Source organism: Bufo gargarizans, chromosome 7 (assembly GCF_014858855.1).
Source record: "Bufo gargarizans isolate SCDJY-AF-19 chromosome 7, ASM1485885v1, whole genome shotgun sequence".
Lineage (NCBI taxonomy): Eukaryota > Metazoa > Chordata > Amphibia > Anura > Bufonidae > Bufo > Bufo gargarizans.
The window spans coordinates 129,390,012-129,405,729 of record NC_058086.1 but is presented as its reverse complement, the minus strand read 5'-3'; the positions used below and the strand labels follow the sequence as shown (position 1 = coordinate 129,405,729).

At 45.2% G+C, this 15,718-nt stretch overlaps 1 protein-coding gene across 4 annotated transcripts in view; it reads left to right on the top strand.

Moving 5' to 3' along the window:
* Nucleotides 1-15,718, top strand: part of CLCC1 (chloride channel CLIC like 1) — a 145,992-nt gene that overhangs the window by 100,453 nt on the left and 29,821 nt on the right. For 2 of the 4 annotated variants that reach the window (XM_044301873.1, XM_044301876.1), the window contains 3 exons: nucleotides 12,605-13,082; nucleotides 14,201-14,244; nucleotides 15,023-15,591. In XM_044301873.1, coding sequence (XP_044157808.1) covers nucleotides 12,605-13,082; nucleotides 14,201-14,244; nucleotides 15,023-15,061 — 561 coding nt within the window. In that variant the 3' untranslated portion in view covers nucleotides 15,062-15,591. Of the gene's footprint in view, nucleotides 1-12,604; nucleotides 13,083-14,200; nucleotides 14,245-15,022; nucleotides 15,592-15,718 lie in introns of those variants that run through there. The other 2 variants (XM_044301874.1, XM_044301875.1) reach the window with 2 other exon arrangements.

Below are 15,718 nucleotides of genomic sequence, written 5' to 3'. Positions count from 1 at the left end.
TTCAGTAGACAAGTATTAAAAAGTACTCATGCCTTTTAAAAGGGGGCTAAGCAAGATAAGCTTAAAGAGGTTGTCTCATCATGGACAATGGGGGCATATCGCTAGGATATGCCCCCATTGTCTTATAGGTGCGGGTGGGACCCGCACCTATATCGAGAACGGAGCCCCGCAAATGAAGGCGGGCGCACTGCGCATGCGCAGCTGCCCTCCATTCATTTTTTTTGCGGGGCCGGCAAAAATATCCAAGCGCTGGCTCGGCTATTTCCGTCTGTCCCATAAAAATGAATGGGAGCGGGGGCCGCACATGCACGGTACGCTCCCATTCACTTCTATGGGGAGCCGGCTTGGGGGTGGCTGGACCAGAGTCCTCCAGCCACCCTCTTGCGGGGCTCTGTTCTCAATATAGGTTCGGGTCTCAGTGGTGGGACCCGCACCTATAAGACAATGGGGGCATATCGTAGCGATATGCCCCCATTGTTCATGTTGAAACAACCCCTTTATTTACTTGCTCCCTGCACCTCTTACACTGGACTTGTGGATTGGATGACAATGCCACAGTAGTCCAAAAATGGGAACCAGGACTGGATTATAGGAATATTAGTTTATTAGCCTCCCCGAAACTGGTTGAGTGCCTATCTTCATTAGGAGTAAAATCAAATATAACATGCAAAACAAAATGGGGTACAGCATTTTCTCATCCGTATCATTGGGGGACACAGGCTTGACCATGGGTATAGCTGTTGCCACTAGGAGGTGGACACTAAGCACAAAAGAGTGTGCTCCTCCCTTCAGCTATACCCTTCCTACAAGGACTAAGCTAAAGTTTTAGCTTGGTGTCTGTAGGAGGCAGACCTCCCTGCTTTGCAGGTCTGGAAGTGCAAGCCTTCCTTCAAGCCTCAACCCTCTTAGCGTCTCCGTCAACAGGGCTCCAAGTCCAAGCACAAGATGTCACTAGAGAGAAATAGAAAGAGTCCCAACAGAAATTGAATGACAGGTTACTGGTACAGGCGAAAAATAAAAGATTCTTTCAAAAACAAACCTTCTATGAAGAGGGTGAGAGAGTGGGCAGACTTTTGTCATTAATATCTAAAGCTCAATTACAGTCTACGTACATTGCAGCTTTGAGAGATTCATATGGTATTGTTCAAACCGAATCACCACATTTGCTCCAGGTCATGTATTCCTTTTATTCCCAGCTTTACAAATCTAAGCTGAAAGTTACAGATGGGGAGATAAGCCAGTTCTTGAAGCCCCTGAAATTGCGTACCCTATCAAAAGAGCATAGGGCACTATTGGATGGTCCTATTACCGTTCAGGAGTTGGAGGTAGCGCTCAGTACAATGTCTAATAACAAAGATATATAAACGGTATTCCGACATTCTTCTCCCCCAATTACTGGAGGTTTGTAATGATGCCAAGCAAAGGCGCCGACTCCCGGACTCCATGAATGAAGCGGTTGTGGCGCTACTGCCCAAGCCAGGTAAAGATGTGCTTGAAGCTGAATCATATAGACCCATTTCTCTACTTCCAGTTGATATTAAACTGTTAGCAAAAGTTTTAGCTAACCGTCTGAACTCAGTGATAACGACTTTAATATGTCAGGATCAAGCTGGCTTTATGCCAAATATGTTGACGGCAGTGCACGCCTCAACCGCGGCGGTCGCATCTCTCGATGCGGCCAAAGCGTTTGATAGCGTGGAATAGCGCTACTTATGGCTGGTACTTGAAAAGATGGGCTTTGGAGTTGAATTTGTATCATGGATTCAGCTACTTTACTCTTACCCTAGAGCGGCCGTGAGGGTTAATGGTGACCTATCTAATCCGTTCATGCTGTTTAGGGGAACTAGACAGGGGTGTCCACTGTCACCACTTCTTTTTGCGGTGGCGGTGGAACCCTTAGCGGAAGCTCTGAGGATGGCTGCTACTGTCAAAGGACTTCACTATGGATCCAGGATAGGAAAAAGTGGCGTTATATGCAGACAACTTACTTTTGTTCCTGGACGATTGGGAGCAGTCTCTCCCTGCCGCTATGGCGATCATTAATAAATTTGGGACCATGTCTGGGTTAGTGATCAATTGGTCGAAATCGGCCTTATTGCCCTTGGGTAGTAGTAACACTGTGCCATCACCTGATACGGGAGGATTGCAGGTAGTGTCGTCCCTAAAGTATTTGGGAGTGTGGGTAACGGCAAATCTGGGTGATTATGAACGTCTAAATTTGGTGCCCATGCTCGCGGAATTTCGGAAGAAGGTACAGGCCTGGCGCAAATTACCCCTGTCTGTGATCGGAAGGGTTAATCTCTTGAAAATGATATTAATGCCAAAACTCTTATACCTTCTCCATAACGCACCGATCTGGATCCCTCTTGGGTTTTTCAATACTATCAATGCAGTGTTTAGGTATTTAATATGGAGGGGAGGTATCCCTAGGATTGGGCTTTCAACTCTGCTACGGCCTAAAACACAAGGAGGACTGGCAGTACCAGATCCTTGGTCCTATTACATTGCGGCTCAGCTACAGCATTTTAGAGGTTGGGGGGATTCGACGCAATTGAATAATGCGGGTCGCATTGTTCAATATTTGATACATCGTACGTGCCTACTGTCGGCCCTTGAAGATGGTTTGTTTCATTCTCCTGGTACTCAATACCCATTGATAAACTTGATGCATAAGATATGGTGGAAAACTAGGGAAAAAATGAATGTAACAGGATATAGCACTCACACACCTATATGGCCTAATTGTTTGTATTCTGAATTGAATAAGATCAGTGGTGTGCAGCAGTGGGAGCAATATGGGTTGGGGAAGATGGCTCAATTATTTTTGGATGGGTCTTTGAAGAACTTTGAGGTATTGAGACGGGAATTTAATATTCCACATAAGTATTTTTATGTGTATTTACAATTAAGACACGCTATTCATACTCAGGAAAAGAAGGGGAAGATTCAACAGGCAGCCAGATGCATTATTGTTGACTACACAGCAAGGTCAGGGACCACTAGTGGGGTGATATCCCTTTACTACAACACGCTTAGGGAGGAAATTGATAAATCTAACCCACTGAAGCTGTATGTGAAGTGGAAAAAGGATATTGAGGATCTGACTGAGAAGCAATGGAAGGAAATTCTCACTGACTTACCGAAGCTATCGCTGAGTGAGTCGTATAGGCTCTCACAGCTATATGTCTTGCACAGGGTCTACAGGACACCTACATTGCTGTTTAGAATAGGTTACAGGGAAAATTATGTCTGCCCACGTTGTAACATTAGTAGTGCAGATTTGATTCATCTTATGTGGAACTGCCCAAGATTACGAAGGTATTGGAACTTATAAACAGGATTTTTAAAGTCAATTTGGAAATTAAACCGTTGACATGTTTACTCGGTTATGTGACAGTGCCCAGAAACATGCTTAAAAAAAAGGTGGCTGTTATGAGGGTATTGTACCAAGCGAGGAAGTGCATAGCATTTCACTGGACTGATGAAACAGCTCCTACGATCCAGGAAGTGGTAGGGAGGGTGCATACACTGGTTAAACTGGAGTGTAGAAGATCAGGTCCAGTCCTCCGGAAGATCAGGTCCGAAGGTCTGCCAGTCATTCTCGTGGCCCCCGATTGGCCACGCTGAGTATGGCACGCATCTCTAGTCGCCCTCCTCTCCGACGAACCCTGGCGTCTTCCTCTTCGGGGGGACCTCTTGTCGCATGGACCGATCTTCCACCCGAATTTAGGGGCACTACATTTACCGGCATGCCTTTTGAAGCCGCTGTACTAAGGGCTCAGGGTTTCTCGTATGCTGTTGTCCAGACCATGATTCGTGCCAGAAAGCCGTCTTCTTCCCGAATCTACAACCGGCCCTGGAAGTCCTACTTTAGTTGGTGCGAGCGTCATCAGCTGTCTCCCGTTTGTTTCTCGTTGCTGTGACTCTTGTCTTTCCTGCAGTTGGGCATGTACTTGGGGCTGGCTCTCAGCTCCCTCAAAGGGCAAGTTGCAGCTCTCTCCATTCTTTTTCAGCAGAACTTGGCTTCTCTTTCTGCGATTCAGACTTTTATGCAGGGGGTTGCGCATGCTGCGCCCCCTTTCCATCCTCCGTTGAATCCTTGGGGTCTTAATCTAGTGCTCATCGCTCTCCAGTCTTCTCCGTTTGAGCCTTTGCAGCTGGTGTCACTTTGCTTCCTGTCCTACAAGGTGGCCTTTTTGGTGGCAATCACTTCCATCCATAGGGTGTCGGAACTCGCGGCTCTTTCATGTCGGTCGCCCTTCCTGATCCTCCATAAGGACAAAGTAGTCCTTCGCCCTGTTCAGTCCTTCCTTCTGAAGGTTGTGTCGGCATTCCATCTAAATGAAGAGATTATTCTCCTTTCATTTTGTACTGACCCGTCTCATCCTCGGGAGCAGTCGCTCCACACTCTGCATTTGGTACGAGCCGTTAGCATCGATCTGTCCCAAACTTCATCCTTCCGGCGGATGGATTTCCTGTTCGTCATTCCAGAGGGTCTGAGACGAGGGCTGGCTGCGTCTAAAACTTCCATTTCCCTATGGATTTGTTTGGCCATTATGGAAGCGTACCGCGTCAGTGACTGGGCCCCACCCTTCTGGGTTACTGCTCATTCTGCTCGGGCAGTGGGGGCCTCTTGGGCAGTGCATCATGGGGCTTCAGCCCTTCAGGTATGCAAGGCGTCTACAGAGTACACATCTTTGCATCTTATGATGCTTCTCTGGGGCGTACAGTTTTGCAGATTGCGGTTCTCTGATTGGCAGGAGGGTTTTCTTGTTATGCCCATCCTTGGGACTGCTCTGTAACGTCCCATGGTCAAGTCTGTGTCAACCAATGATACGGATGAGAAAACTAGATATTTGTACTTACAGTAAAATCTGTTTCTCTTCTGTTCATTGGGGGACACAGCTCCGACCCGTTCTCTTGTTTACGGGCCTTTTCTGGCCTGTGTGGTTCTGGGTTTGTACATAGTTTGGTTTCCTGTTTTTGTCTTGCTTCTCCTACTGCTTTTCCACTAACTGATTATCATTGTCCCTGTAGGATGGGTGTAGCTGAAGGGAGGAGCTCACACCTTTGTGCTTAGTGTCCGCCTCCTATTGGCAACAGCTATACCCATGGTCAAGCCTGTGTCCCCCATGAACAGAAGAGAAACAGATTTTACTGTAAGTACAAAAATCTAGTTTTCTCATCCGTATCATTGGTTGACAGAGGCTTGACCATGGAACGCACAAGCTCGGGAAATAGACTTAGTGTGGAAAACGACATTTCCGGTACGTACACTTTCCGGTACGTATATCTTTAAGGGGAACTTTAATCGGTAAGGTCTCAAAAAGATGCAGAAGCTTGGGCAAGGTCGTCATTTTAGTCGCAGCAATACGCCCCATGAGAGAGAGTGGGAGAGGATGCCACCTATCTAGAAGACCCCTAATCTCAGCATATATACGTAGGAAATTAGCTTTGTAAAGCTCCCCATATCGGGGAGTGAGGTCAACACCCAAATATCGCAGTGAGTCCGTCTTCTTCCAATGGAAAGGAAAGTTAACCCTGAGAGAGCCCAGGGCCGTCTGAGAAAGAGTAAGAGAGAGGGCCTCAGTTTTATGGGTGTTGACCTTATACCCCGAGAGTAGACCAAACTCCTGTAGAATGGAGTGGAGGTTTGGTAGGGAAATGTGAAGCTTGGTAAGGGTAAGGAGGATATCGTCTGCATATAGCGATAGCTTGAACTCCCTGTCCTTGACCTGTTCCATTAGCAATGCTTATGGGTCGAGATTGAGCATGAGGTAGTCTGATCGTCGCTGTGGGGAGAGGGAGGGGGGGAGGGGCGGTATAGGCTATGAATGGCCCTAACAAATGGACCAGAAAGGTCATAAGCCTGCAGGGTAGCAAAGAGGAAAGGCCAACCTAAACTGTCGAATGCCTTTTCCGCATCTAAGCTAAGAAGTAATGCCTCCTCACCCGAGCGAGATATGACATCTATCAAGTTCAATGTTTCTTCGTGTTGTCGGCCCCCTGACGGTCCAGGACAAATCCCACCTGGTCTTTATGAATCAGGGAGGGGAGGAAGACGTTTAGTCAGGAAGCTAGGTTTTGGGTGTATGTAAATCTTAAGGTCTGAGTTAAGTAGGGCAATGGGCCTATAGTTATGGCATTCGTGAGGATCTTTCCCAGGTTTCTGAATCATCGTGAGATACGAGTGAGACATTGGGGCAGGTACTGCGTTGCCAGCTAGAAAATGATTGAATAGGTTTACTAAGTGAGGGATTAGTTTAGTCCTAAAGGTCTTATAATATTTGTACGAAAAGCCATCAGGCCCTGGGGATTTACCCTCAGTAGTAGTTCCACCACCTCCCCAATATCTTCCGGCGTGATCGGACTATTAAGGGCGGCAAGGTCGGAAGTCGATACGGTAGGAAGGTGACAGGATGCCAAAAAAGACCGGAGTGTACTATCTCTCAGTCCCTCATCTGTGGGAAGGTCGGAGGGTAAATTGTACAGGGAAGAGTAATAGGTCGAGAACCTCTCCGCTATCACCCTGGGGTCATAGTGGATTGTTCCGTCAGCCCCCCTAATAGCACTCTGACCCGTTTGGGAGTTATGATTCCTGAGTTGTCTGGCCAGCAAAGTGTGGGGCTTGTTCCGCCAAGCATAATAACGCTGTTGTGTGTAAAGTGATAACTTGCTGAAACGACCTAAAGCTAGACTCTTCAATTGGGCCCTAGTATCAACAATTCGTCTCAGTGTGCAGCGTGAGGGGTGAGCAGCCATCTTGTCTTCTAGTGTTTGCAGGCGGACGTAAGGGTCTTGACTAAGACTACTTTCACACCTGCGTTCAGGTGTCCGCTCGTGAGCTCCGTTTGAAGGGGCTCACAAGCGGCCCTGAACGCAGCCGTCTGGCCCTAATGCATTCTCAGTGGAGGCGGATCCACTGAGAATGCATCCGCCTGCCAGCGCTCAGCCTCCGCTCCGCTCAGTGAGCGGACACCTGAACGCTGCAAGCAGCGTTCGGGTGTCCGCTTGGCCGTGCGGATCCGTCCAGACTTATAATGGAAGTCAATGGGGACGGATCCGCTTCAAGATGACACCATATGGCTCAATCTTCAAGCGGATCCGTCCCCCATTGACTTTCAATGTAAAGTCTGAACGGATCCGCTCAGGCTACTTTCACACTTAGAAATTTTTCTAAGTTATAATGCAGACGGATCCGTTCTGAACGGATGCAAACGTCTGCATTATAGGAGCGGATCCGTCTGATGAAACATCAGACGGACCCGCTCCGAACGCTAGTGTGAAAGTAGCCTTAGGCAGTAGAGTCCTTCTTTAATTTTGAGCTTATTGCAATACAATGACCCCTCATGACTGCTTTATGCGCTTCCCACAAAGGACAAACATCCCCCTACTGATCCCTCATTTAGGTCAAAGTACGTTTTTTTAGATGTTCGCGGAGTTCCTCCCTAATGATAGGCTGTTTCAGGAGGGAGTCATTAAGTCTCCAGTGGCAATGGCGAACATGGCCCGATTTACTACTAATGTCCACTAGTACAGGAGCATTGTCTGACCAGGTGATTTGCCCCATGTCCGCTCCTTCCAATAATCTGAGGGTCGAAATGGTACCACAGAGGTAATCAATACGGGTGTGTGAACCATGTGGGGCAGAGTAAAAGGAGAAGGACCTATCAGTGGGATAAGTGAGACGCCAGAGGTCATACAGGGAGAATTTCCTCACTAGTTTACGAAAATCCCTGGCTGAGCGCTGCTGTGTCGAGTGTATTGGTCTGCATTAAAATCCCCACCTAGGAGGACTAGGGGCTCAGAAGAGTCCACTCCCTCAACAAAACCCTTGCGGAAGATTCCGCCGAGAAAGCGTATCTGGGACGTGTTTGGTGCATAAATGTTAAATAAGGTGATGGGTTTATCTGCCAAACGGCCACGGAGAATAATATAACGGCCCTGTGGATCTATAATTGAAGAATTAATCCTGAGGGGACAACGTGCAGACACCAAGATGGCAACTCCCGCCCTCTGACGGCTATGAGTAGCCGAATAAGCTGTAGGATACAGGTGGGAGGCAAAACAGAAGGAGGAGTTGCCATCAAAGTGTAGGATCACACTAGTCGGACAACGGATCAGAGGCAGAACTGAGGTACACAATCACCACAGGCAAGGTAGTTCAGGCACCTACAACAGGAGAGAGAACACAAGGAAGGGGGGGGGGGGGAGACAAGACGGGGCAACACAAAGACAGACAAACAGCAGTAAACAACTATACCCAGGGATGTAATCCCTGCTAGGGGCAAATAAGAAGCCCCTTTGGGGGTGTAAGTGTCAGAGACCAACAAATTGAGGTTGACCAAGGAGCCAACTACAATTGTCTGAGAGAAACGAAAACAAGTAACAACTAGGTGGGCCCTTCAGACAGCCTGCACTGTGATGTAGCAACAAGAAAGCAATAACTGGCTTAACAGTGGAAATAAACGATCAATGTGGGGGCCCTTCAGGGACCATCAATTCTGAGGGTGTAAAGGGTTAAGGGCAAGTTCTGGACAACCAAGTCCCCCCAGCCGTTGGCGGTCAAGCAGATGGGTGATGCCCTGATGACGGAGGAGTCGGCGGGGAAGAGGACGCACTTGGACCAGGCCTTCTTTTCCTGGTTACAGGAGACCAAATGCGGGGCGGTGGAAGCGCTGGAGACTCAAACTCCCAATCCAACATGTCAGGGATAGGAATTCCAAGTGATTCGCAGAAAGGGCGAAGATCAGAGAAGGAACGGAGAGTCTCTGTTCTTCCTTGATGACTGACCGTCAGGGCAAAAGGGAATCCCCAGCGGTAGGCGATCTGGCGGTCCCGGAGTAATGTGAGGAGAGGCCGAAGATGTCTCTGTTTCTGGAGTGTGAACCAGGATAGGTCAGGAAACAATTGAACTGGAGCGCCATCAAAGTCAAAGTTGCATAGAGATCTCGCCTTAGCCATGATGGATTCTTTAAGGGCAAAGTCGCGGACACAGCAAATTGCGTCCCTAGGACGTGCAGCAGAGCCCTTAGGCTTGAGTGCTCTATGAGCTCTGTCCAACTTGATCTTATGCAAGGGTGGTTGCCCCAGGATCATGTTAAAAATGGCTTCCAGCGTAGCATAGAGATCTTCGTCACCGGAAGCCTCCGGAAAACCCCGTACTCTGATATTATTCCGGCGCCCTCGGTTATCCAAGTCCTCTAAATGCCGCCCCATGCCCCTGAGCACAGTCATTTGGGCAGAAATGGATTCATGAAGAGTGGTTATATATTGCCTGGTGTCGTCATGGGCATTTTCCAGGGAGTCAACCCGGTCCACCACATGTTTAATATCAGTGCAAACTGCCGCAATTTCAGCTCTGCAGGCTTCTGTAACTTCAGAAATAAGAACCCGAAAGTCCTCCTTTGTAGGAAAACGGCTAAAATAGCTTGCCCAGGGCTGTGGAGGTTCAGGCAGGGATGGGGGGTCCATAACGGCTAGTGATGGAGGGCTTGGGGATCCGGCCCAGATGTCAGAAGGGAGAGGGGAGTTGCTGTCCCCTTGGTCCAGCAATGGTGGGGCTGGGGGCTGCTTATTTCTCCAGGGCTCATGTAGGGGGGTCTCAGGAAGGCTAGATGCAGGGTCCCCTGGGATAATATCCTGTCCCCTAGGAGCCACAGTACCTTTACTTGAAGTCGCCCCCTGAGAAGTGGGTCCAGGAGCCATCATGGCGGGATCCCTCCTTCCAGCAGCAGCAGGCCGAAAGTCCAGGGCGGCCGGTGAGAGCCCCAGCTCAGGGGATCCGTGCGTGGACACCGCCGGCGGCGATCCGTTTCCCTGGAGAGTTCCAGCAGGGGTATGTAGCACTGTGTCCTTCTCCCTGCGCGGGAATCAGGCGGGGGGAGGGAGGAATGGTGGGAGGCCCTCTGTGCCTTGGTGCTGCGTGGTGGAAGCGCCGGACCAGGAGCGCAATCCCAGCACTGTTCAAGGGTCCTAGTAGGTGAGGGGGTTCAGGGAGAGAGAGGGGTCTTCTTTGGAGCCTTTTTTCCCCATATGGTCCAGACCAGAGGAGTCGCTGGCCAGTAAGTTGCGGTGCAGGCAGAAGCAGCTCTTTCAGGCAGCCATCACCGTCAGCGTCCGGAGACACCCCCCCCAAACTATTAAAATATATTTTTTTTAAATCTATGCGGTGAACGCTGGATCATAAAAAATAAAAACTGCGCGATTCGCCATTTTTATTTTTATTTTATGCGGAATGCACGTGGCTTTTTTGGTGTTTTATTTTTTTCGCTTGCTATCGAATGGTATCGAGTATCGCAATACTTTTTATGGTATCGAAATCGAATCAAAAAGTTTGGTATCGCAACAACAAATACAATACAGCTGTCATTCTAAAGCTGTTATCCCAATTCTACACGTACTATTATCATGAGAATTATCCCTGCGATAATCTTCACCTCACAGCAGCAGTAAACTGATATTGTATAACCTATTTCTATAGGAGGTCTTGTTATTTATGTTGACAGCAACAGAATGGCAACATTTTATATTTCATTTTCAATGACATAGTACTGCCGAAATGAAAAAGAAAAATGCCCAAATGTTCAAAAAGGATTTTTCTATTTAAAAAAAAATCTCCCTTTCAGATGGCAGTGTCCCTTTTGAATGTATTAAAGGGGTTCTCCGTGAATTAAGAAAAGAAAATACTTAAATATTACTTTATAATAAATATATTCCCAAATACCTTCTCGTTAGTTATAATGGCTCATTTTGTCTAGGGAGCAATAATTACGAGAAACAAAATGGCTGTTGTCCTATTAGTACACACAAAACCTGTCCTAATTGCACAGAAGGACAAGTTACTTCACAACACTGAGGTAAAGAGCTGCCTCATCCTCCTCTCTGCTCTGCTTGTCAGGGATTATGATCTTGAATACAGTTTAATATGTTCTTCAGCTGAATCTCTGTAGGAATGGAGTTCATGAGGAGACAAGTACAGAGAGGAGGGGATGTGGATAATGAGCAGCAGTACCTCACATTACCACTGTCTGTCCTGTCCGTCCTCTCTGTACTTCATGTCTCCTCCATTCCTACAAAGATTCAGCTAAAGTTCTTATCTGTAATCAGGATTATAATTAGAGGAGGAGGAGGCGGCAGCTCTTTACCTCAGTGTTGTGAAGTAACTTGTGTAAGTCCTCCTGTGTGATTAGGACACGTTTTGTCTGTACTTATAGGACAGCAGCCATTTTTTTTCTCCTAATGATTGTTTCCCAGACAAAACAAGCCATTATAACTAATGAAAGGTATTTGGGAATGTATTTATAAAAAAGTAAACTTTAAGTATTTTCATTTTCTTAATTTCCGGAGAACCCCTTTAAGCTCCAGACCATACAGTTGAATAAGTCTATTGACGTAGTTAAGCATTAACTTTTCAAATGTGTATCAGAGACACTCTTTTATCAAGCCATTGTCCCATAGAACACTATAGATATGTAACAGCGTACATTTTTTGGTACACATATGGCGTAAAGCTTGTTTTATCTCCTCTATATTGTTGGGTTCTATTCACACAAGTCTTTTGAGGATACAAGTAGAATTTTCTAGCCCTCTCTTGATATAAAGGATTTCATGTAACTCCAATAAAATGTTTGTACTCATCATTGTGTATGGATGTAACTCAAGTATACACCACGATTTACTGCAGTGGTTTCTTCTGCCATATGGATCTGAGAAATAAATGGTGGAATGCTTTATTACAACATACATGTCTATGGAGATATTCTCCCCTAGAAGCAGTTCCGTAATGAAGAAGCTAAATTAAAAGAGAGTGGGATCAAACCCCAATACAGGGTTAGGCTACTTTCACATCTGCTTTTTTGCTGGATCCATCATGGGTTCAGCAAAAATAAATCCAGTATATAATATAACTGTCTGCATCCGTTCAGAACAAATCCAGTTGTATTATATCCCAAATGAACAAGATGGATCTGAAAAAATGAATCTGTCTCCATGGACTTACATTGTGTGTCATGACGGATCCATCTTGATCAGCATCCCTTGACGCACTCAATAACGCTGCTTGCAGCGCTTTTGTGTGCATCATCGGAATAGAACGCAGTTCAGTTTTGTCCCCATTGACAATGAATGGGGACAAAACTGAAGCTTTTTCCTCTGGTAGTGAGATCCTATGACGGATCTCACTACGGGAAAGGAAAACACTGATGTGAAAGTAGCCTTAGTAATTATTATACTCACTGGAGGCACAGCACTGAGAGGTGCCACTGAATCCTTTTGTTCCAGCTCCACCTGTCAACCCCAGGGCTGGGATCCCAGCAATACAAAAATGCATGAAATGATTGAGGTATCGGGATTGAATAAATAGCATTGGGTTAAAAATCTTCTTAAAATGATTATTAGAAGAATGTACCACTTGTTTCATAGTTGGTCTGACTACTTCTTCAGCCTGTCTTTTAAGCCCTGCTTTTTGCTCAGTGCTGGTAGTGCCCAACTATTTCCTGCATTTATCATTTTTGGATTGTGAGTGAGCCCGTAGGATGACTTTAATTTATACTCCTCACAGTTATTTGAATTGGAGCACTTAAGACGTTATTATACTTTGCAGGGTACAGAGGTGGACTCTTCTTCGAAAGATAAGGATGGTGGACATGGACAGAAGATGGAGTTTACAGAGGACAGCAGAGGACAAACGGACAATCCTGTAGAACTGAGCTCTTCTGGAAAACAGAGAAAAGAAGAGCTTCCAAATGACACATCTGATGGTCCAAGTCAAAGCGAAAAGGAGCAACGGCAAAGGAAAGAAGATCCTATAGAGCAGAAGTCTTTGACTAAAAATCATATGAAACATGACTCTCCACTGGAAATAACTAATAGTACACAACAAGGCAAAGCAGAGCATGTACACAAGAGATCTTTTAGTCAAGAGCAAATAGTGGAGACTTTACTTCAGAATACTTATGGTGAACATCAAAAGACTGAGGAGCCTCTTGAAATATCTTATAGTCAACTGCAAGAGAGAAAGGACTTTTTGGAAGATATAATGAAGGAAGGGCACCTACAGGACAAATTATTAGAGCTAAAAGGTAAAACAAAAGAAGCCCTGCCAATCAGCTGTTTGAAAAGGAGGTGGTGCTCCATCCGAGCACTACTTCCTCTTCATTACACTGCCCATCTTCTCTAGAGTGCAGTGTAATACAAGTACTGTCTCTATTCACTTGAATGGAGTACAGAAATGTTTTTTATTGCATGTAAACAAGGGGCCAGAAAAGAACCAGGGAAATGAGGAAATATATATATATATATATATATATTTTTTTATTTTTTTTATTTTTTATTTTTTTTGCATAAAACTTGCTTAGCTCAGTTATATATCAGATTTTCAGTGCTATATTATTCTTTTTCATAACTCGGACAACCCCTTTAAAGGGGTTCTGCAGTTTATTTAAACTGATGATCTATTCTCTGGATAGATCATCAGCATCTGATCAGCTGTTTGAGGGCCTTCTCACTGTTTACCGCCGGCCCAGTGACGTCACGACTAGTATCAACTGGTCTGGGCGTGGCTAAGCTCTGTTCATTGATACTAGTCTTGACGTCACTGGGCCCGCGGTAAACAGTGAGAAGGCTGCGGCGCTGCTGGAGCGCCGCTGCCTTCTCAAACAGCTGATTGGCAGGGGTCCCGTGTGTCGGACCCCCGCCGTTCAGATGCGCTTTCAAAATCCGTTGTGTGAACATCCGCTTACACCTTTTCAGTTTCAGAATTGTGTTGAATTATTTAAAGCAGTCCCAGCACAAATTCATATACATTATGAAAACCTGCCTGGAGATATCTGGCTAAATATGCATTCACTTAAAGGGGTTGTGCCAAGATTTAATCACATCCCCAATTTATGTGATGGGGATATGTGGTCTTATTGGTGGGGGTCCAGCTGTGGACCTTTATTAAGACCTTGTCTAAAACGCCAGTCTGAATAAATGTGCCCCTTAGTTTATGGTGAAGGGCCCCATCAAGACCGGCGTAGCACATAAACGAGGGCCTTTGCACAAACCATTTAACAATTATTGGCTTGCATTTTCCATAGAGCACATTACATACAATAAAGCAGTACCGAGCTCGTAGCACCCACAGATGTCAGCTCTGCGTGTCATAAATTTGCAGGTACCCAAAAGATTAAGCTGTTGATCTGTTTTTGTTTTCAAGGTGATTTGAAAAAGGAGCCCTCAGAACAGAAGAAGAATGGAGAAGTGAGTAATATATATACATTTTTAACGGTCACTCGGACCAGGCGTATTTTTGCAGCTCCTCCGACTAGTAGTGTTAAAACTCAATTTTATTACAATTCTTTTAAAACCAACATATTACTTGGGAACATATTTAAAACTTCAGGAGTAACAGTTTCAGGTTTTTAGTTTCCCCTGAAGATGCCGACAGGCTCGGCGAAACATGTAGGGACACAGGTTTTGAGTTTTAGGCAGGAGTTAGTCAGGGAGCCCAACAGGAGATGTTTCATCACTAGATGATTTAAAAATTAGGAAGGTCTAGGTACAAGAGGTATAGGATGTGTACATGAAAATTGGCAATTGACCCTATAACTGTTACTCCTGAAGTTTTAAATATGTTCCCAAGTAATATGTTGGTTTTAAAAGAATTGTAATAAAATTGAGTTTTAACACTACTAGTTGGAGGAGCTGCAAAAATACGCCTGGTCCGATGAGACCGTTAAAAATGTAAATTTATGGTAAATAGTTGCGTAGCAACTCCTCTGAGGGACTTCTTTGTTTGTCATTTTAAATCAAGTGAGTAATATATAGTTACTTAATAATAATCCTTTCACATGGCCTTTATAGCAGTGATGGTCCTTAGTGTCCTTGCTGGTGTATTGCACTTTTTTTTATTTGGACATTGCATTCTTTTGGAAAGTGCTTTCTTTTTGTATTCAGTGTTTAATCATTGTATATTATTAAACGAGCCTGGAGACTACTCTCTGCCTTGTGTAAAATGTATATTCCCTTTTATTTGCAGGAAGTGTCTACGGGTTGTGAAGCACCAATCAGCAGCTGAGGTACATGCAGCGCAATCGGCAGCCACAGCCATCATAGCCGTGTGTCTGTGTACTGAGCTGTAATGACGGGAGGAGATTTTGAAATTTTTATTTTTATTTTTGTTATAGGTTGGACTGCTATCATTTTATTACTACTTACAACATTTTATAGTATTTCTACGCTTCTAATTTCCTGCAATACAACTGCTTAATCTGAAAATGATATAATGTTGTGAAATAAGGAAATTTTGTGTGGAGAAGAACATCTGCCATATTCCTCAGTATATGTAAAGTTTTGTACTATTTTTTTTTTCCCCCACTGAGAACATGAAGAGAAGGCCATATGTTGTATCTTTTCTTTCCATTGGTTAGTTCCTTGCCTTTTACATATGTTGCCAGGATGTGGAGTCATTGTTCCTGACATGTATCTCAGTAGGTATTGTACATTAACCTGCACATCTGTTCTGTACAGACGCTCAGTCACATTACCAAACAAAAAGAAATGAGACTTGAAGAGCAGCATCTTGAGAACATGATTTTCTTATGGACATCCAGTGTTTTTTTATTTATTTTTATAAATTGATGGACATAAGGTTTCACTCGTATGCACAAGTTTATACATGATTAATTGCTGAAAACTGTAATATTACAGTATTACATAAAAATACATTTGGAAT